The following is a 19,163-nucleotide window of genomic DNA, read 5'->3' as shown; positions in this document are numbered from 1 at the left end:
CTATACTTTGTTATGACGGCATCAAAACCAAAAATACTTCTATAAAAGCGTATTATTTTAAGTATATAAGTATAATGTATGTATTAATATAATTGAATACATACATTAGAATTTTGCAGTAGTAATGAGGCTTTATATTAAATCCTATTTTGATGATGTTTAAATTGTATTCCATATATTTTTTAAGTTAAACCTGTAAAGCTTATAATGTCTTAAAATTTACTCGCACTCCAAAAATGTACGTGACAATATACGTTAACAAATAAAAAGAAATATGAATTTCCAGGACTTAAAATAGTTCTTATCATAATGTGTACGGATAATAGTAAAAATCCTTGTTTTTATTGCCATAATGCCCGTTATCAAATCAGGACAGCCGGTTTTCTCCTTTTTAAATCAAAAGAGATTAGCTGCAAACAGATAAATTTCTACAATTCAATTAAAGGATAAAATCCAAATATAGATAAAATTTTAATTGATTGTCTTGTATTATTATCTCAAGAAATATTTTATATAAGATAAAGATTAATGTATATAGATATGAACACAGTAAGGGATCTGAATATACTTAATGTTGATACAGATAGGAACACAAATGTATTTAACATAGATAAAGATATTCTAGATACTGTTATAAAGATAATCTAAATATAGTTATAAATTAAAAATGTATAATTATCGATATGGTAAGTATTGATATAGATTTAACTGATTACAGTATATATTTAGGAATTTCTTTAGATGATGGTGAAAACTCTGAGAATTTTTTCACTAATATGAGGAAATCAGCAAGGCTTTCGAATGTCGAAAAATCATATAAACACAAAAATATACAAGGTGATCGGTTAAGTTCTTCTAAATCCTTTAAATTCGAAACGGCATCTCATATAGCCAGAGAAGTAAACTAACATATACCTATGTTAAAATGGCTATGCTGAATTTATTCAGACAAGTTACAACATCCATAGTCTCAAAATAAGGAAGTTACAAAAAATACCCCCCAAAAAATAACGGCCGAAAGATCCAGTTAGGAAGTATACGCTATACCAATATAAAAAACACAGTAAAATTTCATGGAGCCATTTGTAGAAATGGCAAAATTTATAATTAAAATTATGAATCTTCCAGAATTTGAAAAAAAGCTTGTCCTAAAATTAAAGAAAAAAAGGCAATTTCTGTTATCAAAAATTTTTTTCTGAGTTAATCAACGACGAAGTGAAATTTAAGCAACAAAGAAAGTTAAAAAAGATAATAATAAAAAAAAAGACACTACGATGTGTGCGTGGTGATGGGAGGGGGGGGGGGCTGAAGATACAATTTTCAATTTTAAGGTGAAACATTTTTCAAGCCATGAAAAGTTCATAATTTTAACTCCAAATATTTTCGTCAGTTTTATAGATAACTCCACGAAACATTTTTTTAAAACTTTTTTTGCTGATATACTTTTTTCTATCTGGATTTTTCCTCCGATCTCCTTTATTTTTTGAGTTATTTCTTGTAAATTCCTTATTTTCGCCGCTAGGAGTGCTGTAACCTGTCTCTCAATTAATTCTGCATAGGCATTTTAATTTAAGTACACTTTACTTCCCTGATTATACGAAACGTCCTCTAATATTTAAAGGACTTAAAAGAACTCTCTCCACCATCATATGAAATGGCAAGGGAAATTGGAAAATGATAATAAGTTATATTCTATCAAATTAGCCATAATTATGTGGCCTGCTTTAAAATACCATGGTTTGGATGTGAAATTGATCGTCTCCGCATCTGTCTTATAAGGACAAATACCTGCTTTTTGTGGAGCGAATTTCCATCTGCTGTAATTTTGATGTGGCTAATTCCATATTTAATGAATGCTTTAGTTTTAATTTTTATCTGTTAACATTCTTCTTATCACTTGTTTTAAGACTTAAGGACTTAGTTGATGAAAAACAACATATTAAATCTTTTAACTTTCTCAAAGTCATGGGTCTCTTTCACCACATTTGGAAATTTTCCTTCCGTCATGGTTTTTTCAACAAAAAAATATTGTTTTTATGCCTCAGAAGTAACTCTTTACCTTTTTGCTTTTCATGACTTCAATTTTGAAGTAATTTAATACTTTTGTTCTCAGTTTTCAGTTTTTCGGATCAAAACAAATTTTTTATATTACATTTAAAAGTATAGTGGAATTTACGAACTTAACAGTTCTATTGAATATTTAACATCATATTTGCAGTTATTGAGAATCAGAATACTTGATAATTGCAAATCCAAAATTTCATCATAGAAAGAAAAATGTTTGAATAATGATATTCCATCAATCCCATAATAATAATAGCGGAATAAATAAATATAAAAAGCAACATTTATTATCAAAATTCCTACATTAAATTAAACAATAAATTAAAAAAATTACTCTTAAATTTCATTTTCAATATTTAGGAGAGTTTCTGGATTTTTCAACAATTTCTTTACCGTATTTAAATTTCTACGTACGTACATAGTATTCATTTGTTGCTAAGCTTTGTTTTCGTATCTTTTGTAAGAAACGGTTTTATTGATGCTTGAAATTTGCTTCATAGATTTTCCTGCTTTTCAAAATTTGGAATAATGTAGATTTGAAAACTCCAAAGAAGGGAGCTGATGCACAGGAGAAGAATAAGACTAATTTTTTAATGTTTTTTTTTTTCATAATTTTCCATATACGTCCACAATTTATATAAAAACTTAAGCATTAGCATTCACCTTGTAAAATATTTTCGTAAGCTCGCTTCTAATTACTTAATATGGTCTATCTGTGGTTCTTATTTTTTTTGTTGCAGTTAACGTAATTGAATCTTTCTGAAATTCTCTATTTTTCTTTTGAAGCATCAAAAATTGGAAGTCAGAATTAGATCTTCATTTGAAGACTCTCTCGTGTACGTAGTATTCTGATTTATTCTGATGATGATTAGATGTGTGCCAAAAGTGGCGTTACACAGGTAAAAGCTCATAAATAAAATTTAAAAAAAATAGAATTTAAATAACTATCAAAGGATTAGCTATTCAATTTTTTTTTTCATAATCTTGTGTACTAGAAGCTAAAAACTGCCAAGGAAAAAAAAAGTCTAGGTATAAAAAAGAAAAAGTGGAGAGGTCTAGATAACCCAAGCCGAAGAGTCTACATAATATTCCAACAGCATCATTGAAACATAATTTGTAAATAATAAAATTTACCGAAGATATGCAATTTAAATTTAGAAGGGGGAAAAAATAAAAGATAAAAATAAAAATAAATAAAAAAATATATAAATAAACAAAAAAAATGAAAAATATAAATAAAAAAATAAGTAAATGAAAAATAAAAACAGAAATCTAAAAATATACAATGGCTCAGTCTAAGGTAGAGTCCATGAATCAGGAACAAAAGGCCTGATAGAGTTCTTTTTGCATTTTTTTTCCTTGTACTCACTACATACTGTCCATTTTTAACAGTACTTGACAAACCAAGATAAATTATTGTTCAATTTGGAAAATTCTGTTTTCATTATGACACAGGAAATCCAAAATATTTTGAGCTTCCAAGGTCAATTTATTGTTTAATAGAATTTGGGAAATATTTAGTTGAGGTTTAATAAGTTTTCTCAAATGATGAAGAATAGGGCAATGGAAAATATAATGTGGAATATCATCATAATCATTACCACATCTACAACTACAATTTCTCAAACTAAATTTTTTAAGATAATGCGGGTAAAGTCCATGGTTAGTAGTTAATTGGGCTAAATATTTATTGTAATACATCTATTTTTTCAGGATATTTATTGTATCCTGAAAAAAGATACTGAAAGTAAAGCTGCCTTTTTCATTATTTTCCCATCTTAATTGCCATTCATCGATGAGAATTTTACGAAGGCGAGTTTTGATTGTTCTTTCAGATTCCCCAAGGTGATAGTCAATTGTAGGTTTAAGTGAAGCAGCTTTGGCAGCCAGATCAGCTAGTTCATTACTTTTGATGCCAATGTGGGCTTTAACCCAGTGTAATGAGATATTATCATCTACCAGACTTTTAACATCTTCTACTGAATTACTTTTGGGGTTGAATGTTTGAAGATCCTTTAATACGCTAAGGCTGTCCGTGAATAAATGATAATGCAAATACGGTTTATTATGGTTTTTCCAATTTAAAGCTTGCCATATTGCAAAAAGTTCTGCTTGAAAATTGAATAGTGATTTCCAAGCCTATACAATTTTATCTTCGCCCTCAAAAACACAAAAATCCGCACCAACTTGTTCATTCATTTTCGGACCATCTGTATAGATGGAATGCAAAGCTGTCACTGCAGTAACATCCCACTATATTTTTTCAGTTTTACTGGAGTTAACCCATCTATTTTCATAACTAATCATTTTAGAGCCCTGAATTGTTTGGCCAAAAATATTGATGCTTTATGGTTATTTTTTTTATCCAATACCAAGCGGTTTCAATGTCACATATCAGATCTACTAGTTCAAGTCCACTAATTATTTGTAGAGCTGCTGTAGATGTTGTACGAAAAGCCCCCGTTATTGCTAACAGTGCTTTATGTTGTACATTATCGATCTTTTGCCTTTGTCTATTAGTGCCCTCTCACCAGGCTGCAACTGCATATACTAAAATTCTTTCCAGGGCTCTTTTGTATAAAATTTTGACAATTTTTCCTGATATTCCTCTATTGTATTTGACAACTGTAAGTCTATTTAAAATTTTTGTCATCCTGCTTCCCACATGATTTATATGGGCCATACCATTTAATCTGTCATCAACAATAATCCCAAGCATCTTCATATTTCTTGTAAGCTTGATTGGTTTACCTGCATAAGAACAATACGGAGGGTGTTTATAACGCCCTTTTTTACCAAAAGGAATCAGCTGCCTTTTTTTCATGCCCAAAAGTAACCTTAGAATCCTTACTCCAACAATCTAATTTTTCTAATACCTTATTAACCAGATCTTGAATTTTATGCTTAGTAGTTGCTGCCACAAACAGATAAAAATCATCAGCATATGCAATTATTTTAATATCTTCTCTGAAAATAATTTGCAGTGCTTCATTAGCTACTAGAAGCCAATACAGAGGTCCAGAATTAGAACCCTGAGAGCATCCAGAAATTAAAGATTTGATCGCCGTAAATTAGAAAGACCTTTCTATCGTTGAGGAAACTTGAAGCCACATTAAAAAGGTTTTTGGGACAATTCATATTTTTCAAATTGTATAGCACTAATGGCCACTAAACTCGACTAAAAGCACTTTTCACATCTGCACATCAAAAGAAATTAGAACCCTATGTTTTGAATTATTTCTTGCCTCCGCAATCCAATTTTTAATGTGAATAATTGCTTCAGTTGTACTTTTCCCAGGAATAAATCCATATTGATTTTGATGAACATAATTATTTTTTAATAAATGATAGAATATTCTTCTTGTAATCATTTTATCAAATATTTTTCCAATGAAATCAAGAAGACAAATAGGCCGAAAAGCTGCTGGATCTGTATCTTATCTGACTTGTTAAACAACACAACTTGTGCTACTTTTCATTTTGAAAGGAAATATCTATGATGCAGGCATCTATTATAAACATCAACAAAAATTTTGCTATTACACTTAAATGCTTCTTTAATAATCCCTGCTGCAATACCATCTGGACGTGGAGTATTTTTATTATTTAAACTGTACGTAGTATAGAGAAAGTATAGTTAATTTTCAAAAAATTCAAACTCGAGATTTCGACGGATCTTCACGTTTTAGACCTCCCTGAGTTCGAAAAACACATTCTTAGAAAATGTCCGTCTGTGACAAAGATAACTCAAACATGTTTTGAACTAGATGGTTGAAATTTGGTATAAATCTTTTCATCAAATTTGTAGATGTTTATCTATTTTTAAGTGAAGTCCACTCAGAGGAAGTCGGTCTGACCGGCTATTTGTATATAAGTTAACACGACAACTACAGAATGAAGGAAAACTAGATAGATAAAATTCGATGCACAAATTCAACATCTATAGTATAGATGCATTTCAAATTTTGAGCCAAATCCAACAAGGAGTTGACTGTCTGTCGGTCTATACTTTCAGAAACATGTAAACGCGATAACTCAAAAACTCAATGGCTTAAATATATCAAATTTGGCATGGTATTCTGTTATTACTTATGTAGTTCTGTGTCAAATTTTGGCTTCATTCGGGTGAGAAAAACGTGTCCGACTCACGAATTCGATTTCTGGATACTATTAACGCGTGTCAGGGATTAATCGCCAAGTAACTTGCTAAAGATAACACGTTAGATTCAATAAAAATGCCAAATTCACGCCAAAAGTTAATATTTCCTAACTATTGGATACCAATTCCATGTAAGGCGTTTATTAAAGAATATGCGAGGAAGTTTTGGGGAGACCACTTCCGCTGGTTTTCATCTTACTTTTACAATGGGTTCGTATTTTATTGAAATAAAACGATTGATTTCGATTAGCGGATGAAATTAGAAAAATAGTTATATTTTCTAATAATTTGACTATACTAAAAGTTTATAGATGTGTGAAAACAAATGAAAAATGTCATGGATCATTGATTTTGATTGAAGGCTTACGCTTCAACATAACTTATACTTGCATTCTCCAATAACTTCTGTTTAAATATTCATTTGCTGCTTTTATTATGGTACAGAGAGAGCATTAGTTTAATCATCAAGTTAAAGTTAGATAAGAGTTCTAAGTCCGAGATATCTTATAACTCATTTGCATTATTGATAAGAGTTAGAAGAAAGAATTAGATAACGCTTCATCATATTTCTCAGCGATAAAATTTTCAGGCACTCGAAATATATCAAAGTGATTTCAAAGTCAAAGTAAAAATATTGTGAACTCTGTTAAGAAAATTAAAAGAATATATCAGAATTTCTTCCTTTTTTTTTTCTCTTCGTTTTTTAAAAAATTAATGTCATTTAGATTTGAGGAAAAAAGAATCAACTTTTCAAATGATAAATTTCTTGAGCATTTTTTAAAATAAAATATTCTTGAATTAATTTCTTTTTTAAGCACGGAATAACTTGTCAGTATTTACATAAAAAAAAGAATCATGAAATATTATGATTGAAAAGAAAGCATGCCTGGCAGATAAAAATAAAATATTTCTGCTGAAAGAAAATACGAATTGATAATCATTCCAAGGGACTGAAATATGCTTCGGAGTCCATCAGTGTCAAAATCATGTTCAGAGACTAATTCTGCGTGATTCAGTCTGTAGGATTCGTTCAACCTTCTAGAAGACGCGTCCTCTAAAGCATATTCTAATAGGTGAAAAAAAAAAGTAGTAAAGTCAAATGAAACTCAAAACATGAATAACCTTAGAAGGCCCTAGGGAATCTAAATTCCTGTTGTCAATCAAACAGTGGTAATTTTTTCAGCACAGTCAACATATAAGAGTTTTCTTATTGGCTCAACAAGTAAAGCAAAATTGATAGAAGGGAAGGGCATGAGATAGAATAAGCTATTAATTTTCGTCACATTTCTTATAATGATAACAACCTAGACTAAATTATTGAACAAATAAATTGCATTTTTGGATGTAGATGAAAAGAACTTTGATAAATAAAATAGCGAAATATTTTAATTGTTTTCGATAGTTTTAATTTTAATAAATATGTTTTTTTGTTTATTTAACTTAGGTAATGTTACTTCCTATATTTTTTAGCATTAAAAGAAATTGATTCTATTTAAATATATGCAGTATTGTCTCTTTTGTTGGAATTGCAACTCAACTCTAGTTGGAATAAAAAAAACAATCCGTGGTAATAAAATAGGGATTCTTTTTTTTTTTTTTTTTGTCAGAATGAAGTTTTTGTTTTAAATTGTCGATTTATTCATTTTAAAAATGTATGCATACATATCACACAATGAAAAGATTTTTTTTATCTTTCTTTTAATTAAGTTAAACACTAATTTAATCTTAACACTAAATTAATCTTAAATTACGTACAATTGTTTTATTCTAGTTTATCATTTCTAGATTTTTTAAACGTATGAATTATATATGTTATGAACCTCTGGCCAAAATTAAGATTGTGTCAAGAATTATAAATAACCACAAATTTTGGCACAATAATAATTTTACTCATATGATTGGGAAATGAACATTAATAGGATTCCATCATGTACGGATTTCTTGTTATCCAGCTTGCTTATAATACGTTTTGTAATTCTTTAAACCTCAACAAAATTCAATTTTTTTATTTGTTTCAAAGGTTTTGCCGCTTAGTTTTTCGTAGCATAGATATTTTTCAATAACTTTTTATAAGCACGTATTTTATTTCCTACGTAGTGATTCAGTTTGGAGTAACTTTCAATGACATTACTATGCTTATAATATGTTCGATTATTGTAATACTAGGGAATTTCAATTACTTTTTCCGAAAAAAAAATTCTTACAAACTTTATCCTACTTTTTTTTCTTTCTTTTTTTTACTGTCATTTTTGGTCAAACTCGTGTGATGATTTTAAATCAGAATCAGCAGAAGACTAAATGGCCTAAATTAATTGGCGAAATAAATGTTTACAAAATTCTATCAAACTTAAAAATGTCAATAATTTTCTATTTTTAAATACAAAAAGTATAGTTTGAAGGTCTTCATGATATCAGAAGAAAAGTGAGCAAATATTCATGCCATACGCCTGCATAATTAGCCATTCATAAGTATCCTTTATTATTAAAACTCTTATATTCAGGAAGCTCTTTTAAATCTTGAGAAATTTTATCTATGATACTGTGAAAGCATGTAGATAGTATGTTATAGAAATCTGAAATCTGGTGCCAGCTATCTTTCTCAGACAAATGTTTATTGTTTACTCGTACAATTATTGCTGATAAGCAGTATTTATTTTAAATATCCTGCGATCTGCCGTAGACTATATATTTGAGTTGGTTATTTGTTATATGCCTCACTTCAGGATAATTTGGTGATAAGTTTGGAAATATTCAACATTTAGCCACGATTTCTTACGTATTGACTGGTTTCAAACAACAACTAAAATGTATCAATTGATTTATTGTTAATGATTACTAATGTTTAGCATTTCACAAACGGTTTCAAATTATTTAGTAAATTCATACAAAATTTATAATTTATTTTATTCTGAACTTTTTAATATTGTGTTATTCCGATAAATGAAAAGAGTAAGGCAGTGAATGTCAGGTAGATAATATAAAATTAATTAGATCTATATTATATTTTAGAAAAATTTAGCAAAATTAACTTACAGCGTAACAATTTCACTTTTATTATTTGAAAAATGGAAAAAATAAAGTAATTTCTCGTTATATACAGTCATTGAAAATAATAATGCAGTCAGAATTCAGCCACAAATATCTCATTTCTGTCTGCGATTTTAATCAGGATGGTACGTAACTTTAAATCTTCTTCTTCTTTTCTGTTGATAATTTACAAATTTATCTATTTATGATGCAGGAGAGGGAAGGAAACAAGGAGATAAATAATAATGAAAAGTACACCGCTACTAGTAATGTAATTTCCACCTACTTCGTTTCTGTTTTCTACACCATTTACACACCCTATTAGAGCCGCGAATGAAAATTTATATGGCTGTTGGTTTGAAAAGGTAGATAAATAGTGACGTTTCACAATTAATACTTTGTTACCGAAAAACACACTCTCACAGATCTGGTCAGATACCATCTAAAAATCTTCCTCGTTTACAGTAATGATTCATTTATCTCCGGACACGTGGACCCGCGAACAGAAACAATGGCGTGAAACATGAAAGAAGTTGCCTCTGTTACAAGGAGAGTGGAAGCCGATCACGTCTCGCGATTTGTAACATGGATACAATACGTGCTTCGGAACGAGACTCCTTCCTTCAGCTCACCTCCTTCGACCAATCTCCGCAAATAAGTGGATTAAATAAAAGTAGCAGAAGTCGTACATTTTAACCCGGCGTTAAGAGATACGAAGCTGAAATATATGTTCTAGGGATAGTCATTATTTCTTCGACTCGCAGCCCATAAAGTTGGGAAGGGTAGTTCTAGGTTGGCCGATAGTGAGAGAGCATGTCGAGTAGAATGAGAAATTAGATGCCTCCGAACGGATTTTATAAGAAAAAAACTTTGATCATCATTATACCTACTATCTTTATCTTTTTTTTAAAATAATTTTTGATACATTTTCTTTTATCTTGATATTCTTTTGGTAAATGAGTTTTGATCTAACAAGATATACAGGAAGAATATTTTTTGTTCCCATGCAAATTAAATTACTTCTGAAGCGCGGAGATTTTAGCTCTTGTTTTTGTATTTCATTCTCGGTTGTAATGAATCTCGTGGATCTTTGCATGCATATTAAGTTAAAAGTTATTGGCGTAGCATTCCTATTAAGCGTTGCATTATTATAAATGAAGATAAGTATAAGCAACATCACTCAATAGATTTCAACAAGGCAGGCTCAATTCTGAGACCCCAAGTAAGAACTAAAAGAAAAATGTACATTTTTGGCATGTGGCATCAGATAATTCAGTAAGTTCTTGCATGCCCAAAATGTTAAAAGGAATTCCTACTTTAATTATTTATATTTGGAGTACTTAGTGGTTTCGGAAAAACAGTCTTGAAGTTTACCAACTGTAATCAAAGTAAGAACTGGAACTAGAAAGAAAAGTTAACTTTTCCGGCATACAGTACCAGATAATTTAGTAATGCCTTACATACCAAAACATTCAAGGAATTCCTATTTTAATTGCTTATATTTGGAGTATTTAGTGGTTTTGGAAAAGATAACTTAAAGTTTAGCGAATGGAGTAAGAACGTGGAAAAGTTAACTTTTTCGGCAAGTAGTATCATCAAACTCAGTAATGCTTTGTATGCCAAAATATTAGTTTCGGAAAAGCTATCTTAAAATTTTGCTACTGTATTGATTTAATATTGTTCTGGCCACATTAGCAAAATGTATGCCAAATATTCTTCACCAGATATGTATTAAAAATTATTGATAGTCAAAAATTCAGATGAAGAATCATTTTGGTTATGAAGTTCTGGCTACCCCCATTTAGATAGTTTACGCCATTTAATTCAAAAACAGAAGATCAGTATTTTGTTTAATAATCACGTTTCCTCAGACGTGCCACATTTATATTCTTTTTCAAATACGATAATCTAGTTCTGAGAAATGACTATGAAAATAAAAACGCTTTGTCCAGGATATCCTCTTTTAAAAAGGCTAAAGCCGGTAGTAAAAGAGTGCGTTGTCTAAGCTACACCGAAATGGAGGCCACAATTGCTAGTGCAATTTAATCGCTGTATTATTGTCGTTGACATGCAGCACGGTTTATTACCGACGTATAATCCGTAGCAAAGGATTATGAGGAGTAGCATGAAGTGTGATCCCTTCTCTAACACTATGAGGAATAATTCTCAAAAACTGGCTAAACTTCTATTGCGTTGAAAGTATCGAGAGTTTTAATATTTCGATTACGTGAGGGCCCTGTGTAAATTTAAATTTATTTTCATTGTTTCAGTTAACTATTTTCTAATCGAACATGTTTGATTAACCCATGACATGAATCTGAATGCTGATGCCGAGTTCAACCATTAATCAAATTGAAGATGTCCCAGTTTTAGGACATTTCTGCAGAGTCAATTTTTCCAAGTTCTTCATCATTTGAAACAGGCATTTAGAGCTCTAAGTCTTATTCCAGTAGTTACTCAGATTGATTGTTGAGTTGTTGTGATAAACGATGTTCTGTGAATATTAGTACGCAATAAAGACTGAAATAGCTTATTACGATATATTTTAAGAAACAAGAATATCAGAAATTTAAATTCCGTTAGATGTGTTTGTTGATAAACTTTGAACATTTTTATTTTTATTTTTTTAAAAATTAACTGTACTCAAGCTAAGATGAATTATTTTGATGAAAATTGCATTACACATTTTCATTGAGAAAAACGAAAATACATTTCATTTGTTGTTTTTATTTCAAATATTCAAAAGGTAATGCTAATTTATTGTATTATCTTAATATATGTGTAATCATAAATGTACCTTCAAATTTTTCTGATTTTTAAATTATAGCTACTAAAGGAGTAATCTGCACTTTCCTAGGTTGAAATTATTTTTATGATTTCTTTTCAAATGAATAAATAACATTTTTTGATCACATTAGCTAATATTTAAAATTTTCCATGCTACTGTTTCAGTAATATTAGGTCATATTTAAATGTAGCATTAAAATGACGAATATTACAAGATTCTGTTTAATTTATAACTATTTTAGATAAAAGTGCCAAGAGAATTAATTCAGAGAAATTGTGATGAAAGATTAGAGTTATCGCATTTGCAGATCTTATTTCCAATCATAACTTTACATTGTCTGGTAAAATTATAAAAAATACATATTTGTATCAATAATTGAAACTGGTAATAAATATAAGAAATTCTGCATTTATTAATATTGCTGGAAAAATTATAAAATTAGATTAAAAAATTAAATTATTAGTTCTTTGGCATAATTTATCTTTATCTTTTTTTTTTTTTTTTTTTTTTTTTTAATTTAAGGAAGCTAATATTCTTTCATATTACTTTCATTAACAGGGTTTTTTTAGTAAAATAACAGTTGTAGTAGATTTTAACAACAAACTAATTAAAATTTTAAAATACATGTTATTCTACGCTTGAGGGAAAATTCCAAAATTCTTAAGGAAAAATATTTTATTTAATTAATTGCATTTTTTGAAAATTGCAATATTTGAAAATTGTTTTAGTATGAGTATGGGAGTGTTCTTCTAGAAAAATTAAGCAATAAACTGGAGAAAATAACTATTACTGTTAACATGTAATAATTCCCATAATTTAAAAAATTATATGCAATTTATAAAATTTGGAATATAAGGATAGTTTTTATATAAAAGAACAGAAATTTTAAAATAATTTTTTTTTGTTACCTAAACTAACGAAGTCATAATAAATGCTTAAAAAAAGATTAAGAAAATAAAAAAACCGGCGTGAATATTTAAAATTTAATGCTTATCATTTCTTCTTCATTCCTTAACGTAATATGATTTTTTTTTTATTTCGATTAATAAATTATCATTTTAAAAATTCCCCCTAAGAACTACTATTTTGACTCTTCCAACGGAACGAAATCAATTTATTTTATTTATTTCTCGCCCTCCTTGTGGAATCGTGGTGTCTGTTTGTTTACCTCTTTGCAACTTCGACACACACTCTCCGCATAGGCAGGCAGAAAGCAACAAGTGGTTCCCTCTTTCTTCTTCCCTACCCTTCAGTAAGCACGGAAAATGGACTATCCCATACCTGTCTTATTGCTTGCCACAGAAGCTTTTTGCTCTCTCCGTGCAAATCCCGTTCTTGGCCCCCCCTTTTCTTCGCCCCCGGGTCTCTCTACCCACCCTGTTAGGGGGGGGAAAGGCAGAGCAGGTTGACCAATGAGCGCGAATCCCAACCGTCAAGTAGTAAGAACTTGCTGCAGCCGAAGTTCGGCTTTTCAAAGATGCTTGTTTTCGAGCCATAGGTACTCCGGCAAATCGCGTTGGACGTGTTACAAACCATGTTGTAATGTACATCTTCTGCATGTAAAAAAGTAAGAGTGCCCTATGTTATTGGAATGTTTTTCTTTTTGTGTGCCATGTTTTTCTTAAAGAAATCGCTCAATTTATTATCTTCTGTGCCAAGGAGTGTGTATTTATGAGAAAACCACCTGTTAAGCGTGTGAGGTCGAATCTTAAATGACGTTTCTTAATAACAACACGTTTTCATTTTCGGTTTCGGGGTTTAAAGAAACCTCGATCGCACGATTTTATATTAAGAAACAAATGGTTTGAATGACAGCAGTTTATTTTCGTTGGAAATACGTTAAAAACATGATGGAATTTTTCAGTAGATTTCAGTGAGTTCCCATGAAAAATAGTAAAGATTTTTTGTAATTTTTTTTCCTAATCATAATTATAAACTTTACCCTTTTATGAACATAATATAAACTGTGAGTAACTGTAAGAATGTTTTCTCAACAAATTCATTAAATGTACTTATGCAATTTGCAGATACTTTTGAAATTATAATCTTATGTAGATTGAGTAATTCTTGTTATATTGCCTTCATACAATGTATGGTTTAAATTTGTACTACTTTCAAGCAAGAAATTTAGACACCGATTTTGATGTTTTGGGAACTAGACAAATGTTGTTATATTTGAAACTGAGAGAAGTGTACAAATTGTTAAAAATCGAAAAAACGCTCACGAAAAACATTGCAGCATACTAAAGCCAATAAATTGTTTTCTGTGTTTATCTAATGAAGCTCAATTTATTCCTACTTTGTCAGTTTATGTCCAGCTGTTGTTTATTTTAAAAATCCTCAGTTGGATTACAAATATACGTACTCTTGTGCATAAATTAATAGGGAAGTGACATATTCTTGAAAGACCTTATTAGTGCCATACATGTGCTATGAAAAGTTTTTTCTTTTACTGAAAGGATTGTGAAAAAGTTTCTCGTCTGAAAAAGCTATTATCAGTATGCTTCTTATGCATGATTTGTGTGAATTTCAAACTTTTCTATGGATTATACTATATGCAAATCCAAGTTCAGTGATCCGTCCTTGAACAGCGCAGTCGCTTTCCTCCAAATACCATTAACGGAATACAAACGAATTTGTGAAACTGTTTTCATCAACTTGTATGCAAGAACTTCTGACAACACCAGACGGATTTAGGTGTGTGATGCAGGGCTTTTCCGTCTTGGTCATGTGACCAAGGTGGATTCAAAGGAGTGGATCAGGCTTTAGGCCATGGCGACCTTAAATTTTTCGAAGGTCTTCATATTGGACAAGTATTTTACAGAGCTACAAAAATTTTGGGAAACGGAGCGTAAATTACAAGGTAAACATTATACAATTTTTTTTTTTAATGAATGCTTAGTACAAACTAACTTAAGTAAACCCTGATTTCATTTATTTATTGAATTCATTATTATTTATTAAGAAATAACTAATTGAATTTGTGCTTTTCTAAACTATATATATATATATATAAAATATTACAATTAAATACAAATTTACTATTAATTTTGTTTTTGTAAACACTAGTTAAAAATAAAGAAATTCACAAGAAAAAGGAAAAAGAAACAGACTCGGTAATTTTAGAAAACTTTTCTGTGGAACGATTAAAGAAAAAGAAAGTCTAAAACATTTTGAAATTTATCGCTTCGACGGATATTGGCTATTTGTACTGCTGAAGCTTCGAGGTTGAGTTTTATTTTTAACATTTATATATATATATATATATATATATATATATATATATTATTTAAGTATGATTGGATGTTTGCAAACTTTCTTTGTTTATTCATCTCTAAATGCTATATTATCTAAAAACTTTTTAGATTCTAAATAAGTAAGATTTTTTATATTTAAGAAATAATTGATTTTGATACTGATAGTTCAATTACTTATTTTTTCTTCAGTTCGTTTAATAATATTGTTTAGCATGAAAATAAACTCACACTGTTGATCTTCAGAAAAGAGATTAATTGTCTAGATCCCTAAGAATGTAAAAAAGAAAACTTATCTTTAGATTTCAGATTGTTTATAGAAAAATTATTTTATTTTATTTTTACTTCGTTGAACTGAGCAAAATTTCTCTCTGTTTATTGTCCTTAAATGTGAGAAGTATTGTTTTTAGTAATTAGAATAAATAAACAAAAAAAAAACAATTTGAAATTAAATAGAGAATCTTTTAACTGATGCTGACTTCATATTTCGCCAAACGATTTTACATTTTTCTGTTTTACTTTTGATTTATTATTTTCTTCTCTAATCTGCTAAAGGAGATCTCCTATTCTGATTCTGCTCACGTATGTTATATTTATTAAATCTGCTAGTAGATTCCATCTTCTCATTTTTAACTGTCGTTTATTCTAAAAACAATCTTTTATTAGTCTTGGCAAGTGAGAGAAACTGATAAGCTTCTCCCATTTACCGCTCAATTGAGTAAATATAAGCTGGTGTTAATTTTGAAAAAATTCGAAAGTAAAGTTCATAAATTAAGCAATTTATTATTCTAAAAAAATTGCTGGTGTGCAATCGACAATAATCGTGCTATTATGATTGAAATAAATTGAAATTATACTGGAAGCGAATAATTAAGTTGCCTGAAATAATTTTTTAATCAAATCTTTTTATTTATTAGCTTTAAAATAAATAATTTTTCACATTACATTTTAAAAAGAATGAATATAGGAACTTGGTTTTTCATTTCTTGAAACTGCGAACGAACCCTCGCACCCAACTGAAATGTGCAAATCGTTAATTTTGCTTAAAGCAAGAAAATTCCAATTTCACTTATCTAGAATCATTACTGGTTGCAAAAATTTAAAAATACAAAATTTATTAAATTGTAAGAAAATAAACATATAAATATAAAATTGACTTGATCTTTAGCAAATAATTTTTGTGTACTGTTTCATTATTTATTATATTACAAAACCTACATCTTAATTAATGTGTACTAGCGACCTTCTAAAAATAAACAGAAAAAAAAAAGTGAGGAAAAAAATAACAACAAGAAATTCCATACATACAGAATAAACGAGATAGCGAGACATTGATATTTCTGTCCATTCGTTAATTTTTTTTTTTTTTTAATTTCTAAAAATATTGATCATGAATGCATTTTAAAGCGATTTTTTAAAACAGTTTTTAACAATGCCAACTAAAATTAAAATATTTTTGCAATATATAAATGTAGCCTTTTTATGCTTCATTTTTTTAGCATAACATTGGTTTTTAAATCAATTAGAACATAATAGTTTCTCCTAATAGTTTATAATTAACTATATATCTGAAATAAAAAATTCTGGTTGTATTGCCTATGTATACGCATACAGCCCCCTGAATTATATGCACATGAGAAAATAAATAGAATTGACCAAACAATATTTTGACAATTCAAACTGACACGAAATAAACAGCCTCTAAAGTTCACGCCACAAGTACAGGGCGTAATTTTTTTTTCACATCTCTTTGAACTACAGAAAGGTTTTCAAATAAAATGTGATTTTAAATGCCTAGTATTATTCAGCAAACTGTTTCAAACGTTTTTACTTCTTCAAATATATCTTTTGCTAGCTTAGCTCTGTCTCTATTAATGTAGATAAAAAGATGAAACATAAATAAAGATGAATATATGTGTTTGTGTATGTTTCTCTGTATATGTTGGCTCTCTACAAACTATAAAATTTGACCAAGAGCTAGAAACTTGCCAATATATATACTTTGGAAGGTGAAAACATGCACCTCGGTTCGGTTTTTTAATTAAAATTTTAAATAATTAAAAATCGAATTAAATTTTGAGGTTTCGTCATTTCAACATTCAATTTTTTTTTATTTTTTTTTTTTTAATAATTTAACAGAAGTGGGAAATTTTCCTGATTTTCGGCAGTTTTATAAAAAAAAAAACTTTTGTCCAGTTTTCAATCATAGGGTATATTGTAGACTTCTAATTACACTATTGTAGACTTGTAACTTTAAACAGTTTTCATTATTTCAAATATTTAATCGTGAAATTTTTCTTCCATTGGTAGAAGTTCAAGAAGAAGGCATTTGTTTAATATTTGTGTAGTGTACGAGATGTATAAAAAAGTTAAAATACAGTACCGTGAAACATATAATATAAATGAAAGACACATTTATATTTTTAATATTGCCCTCTATATCAAGGAACTGGTCTCCATTAGGAAATGAACAGAAAATATGCGAGACGACTAAAACAGCATGTTGTCAATATCTGATAATTTAACGAAGCCATGGACATGAAATTACCTTTAAATTATTTTACCGAAATTATCAATATTCTTGATGGCTACTTGATCTCTAAAGATTAAAAAAAAATGAAGTACGGTTTTAAAAATAAATTTTTTCAGCGCACATGGAAAGCATGTGCTTAGATTTCATTCCTCCCGCCCCTTTGTTTAAAAACAATTCAAATCAAAGGGTTCAAAGTACTCCCTTCTATAATAAATGTATTTTATTATTGTTTAGAATTAATAAAAAATATATCTTGAATGAAAATTTTTTTCCTCAATAAGAAAAGAAAATGTTATTTTTATGCCTAGAATTAGTATTTCATCACAAACAAGGTTATAAGCAAAATTTGTTGGTATTTAATGCACTGAAATCCAATACCAATTGCTCAGTATTATTGGGAATAGTCATATGTTACAGGTCCTAAAATTATAGTTATTAAAACTTTTTTCAAAAAAATCTACGAATGATCACTTCTCTTTGAAATAAAAGAATGTTATCTCCGAAATAATAAAATTAATTTTAAAATGGCATTTTCTATTTCTTAAAATTCAGTTACTTCTTTGATTCGGATATAAATAATGTCATATTTAGAAACTCAAAATTGAATACAATTTGTTGAAATAAGATTATAAAATGTTGCTTCTTATTTATCTATTAAAAAGATACCTCACTAAACTTTTTCAGAAAAATTTCAGATAAAATGCTTTTTTCTGTAATTTGAAAATTATTTATATAAATATTATTTTTTTTCTAATTCAATTTTATCAATAAAACGGGTAAAAGTTTTGTCAAGATTTTTACAAAAAAAAAAAAAAAAAAAAAAAACCTCCTAAATTTTTTTTACTTGTTGTTTTATTAAATAGCATTGCAAAAAATATTTCTTCATTTTTCATAAATCTACAAACATACGCAAAATTTCCATTGTAATGTTTGCAACTTCATTTATCTGCATATAGATGAAATTTGTAAATGTGTATCAAAGTTGTTAGATGTACGAAAACAGAAGTACATAATACGATATTTTTTTCTTGACAGATACGCTTTATAAATTCATTCTAGAGGAAGATTTTGCAATGTAATATGCAAAATTATTTCAAAGCCCTCTTCCCTCAGCCCAATATAGGTGTCATGGAATTGGTCTCCATTAAAAAGGTTCATGTACACAATGAATAGAACATATGTAGGATAATTAAATTAACACAGATTTATTATCCGACTATTTGACGAAACAGTGAACATCTAGTTAGAATATCTAAAAGATTTAACGCCAAAGTCGTCCAGTTTATAATATTGTCGACTTTATTTCCTGTTATAAATAAAAAATGTAAGTGAATACAA

General features: G+C 28.8%; 1 protein-coding gene across 2 annotated transcripts in view; it reads left to right on the top strand.

Moving 5' to 3' along the window:
- Positions 1 to 19,163, top strand: part of LOC129989047 (unconventional myosin-VIIa-like) — a 282,890-nt gene that overhangs the window by 129,586 nt on the left and 134,141 nt on the right. The window contains exon 1 of one of the 2 annotated variants that reach the window (XM_056097358.1): positions 13,533 to 14,901. The exons of the other annotated variant lie outside the window; for it this stretch is intronic. Coding sequence (XP_055953333.1) covers positions 14,811 to 14,901 — 91 coding nt within the window. The 5' untranslated portion in view covers positions 13,533 to 14,810. Of the gene's footprint in view, positions 1 to 13,532; positions 14,902 to 19,163 lie in introns of those variants that run through there. 2 annotated transcript variants of the gene reach the window in all.

The sequence above is a fragment of the Argiope bruennichi genome, chromosome 10 (assembly GCF_947563725.1).
Source record: "Argiope bruennichi chromosome 10, qqArgBrue1.1, whole genome shotgun sequence".
Classification (NCBI taxonomy): Eukaryota; Metazoa; Arthropoda; class Arachnida; order Araneae; family Araneidae; genus Argiope; species Argiope bruennichi.
Note: the sequence above shows the minus strand (reverse complement) of the source record. Positions and strands in the feature narration are given on the sequence as shown.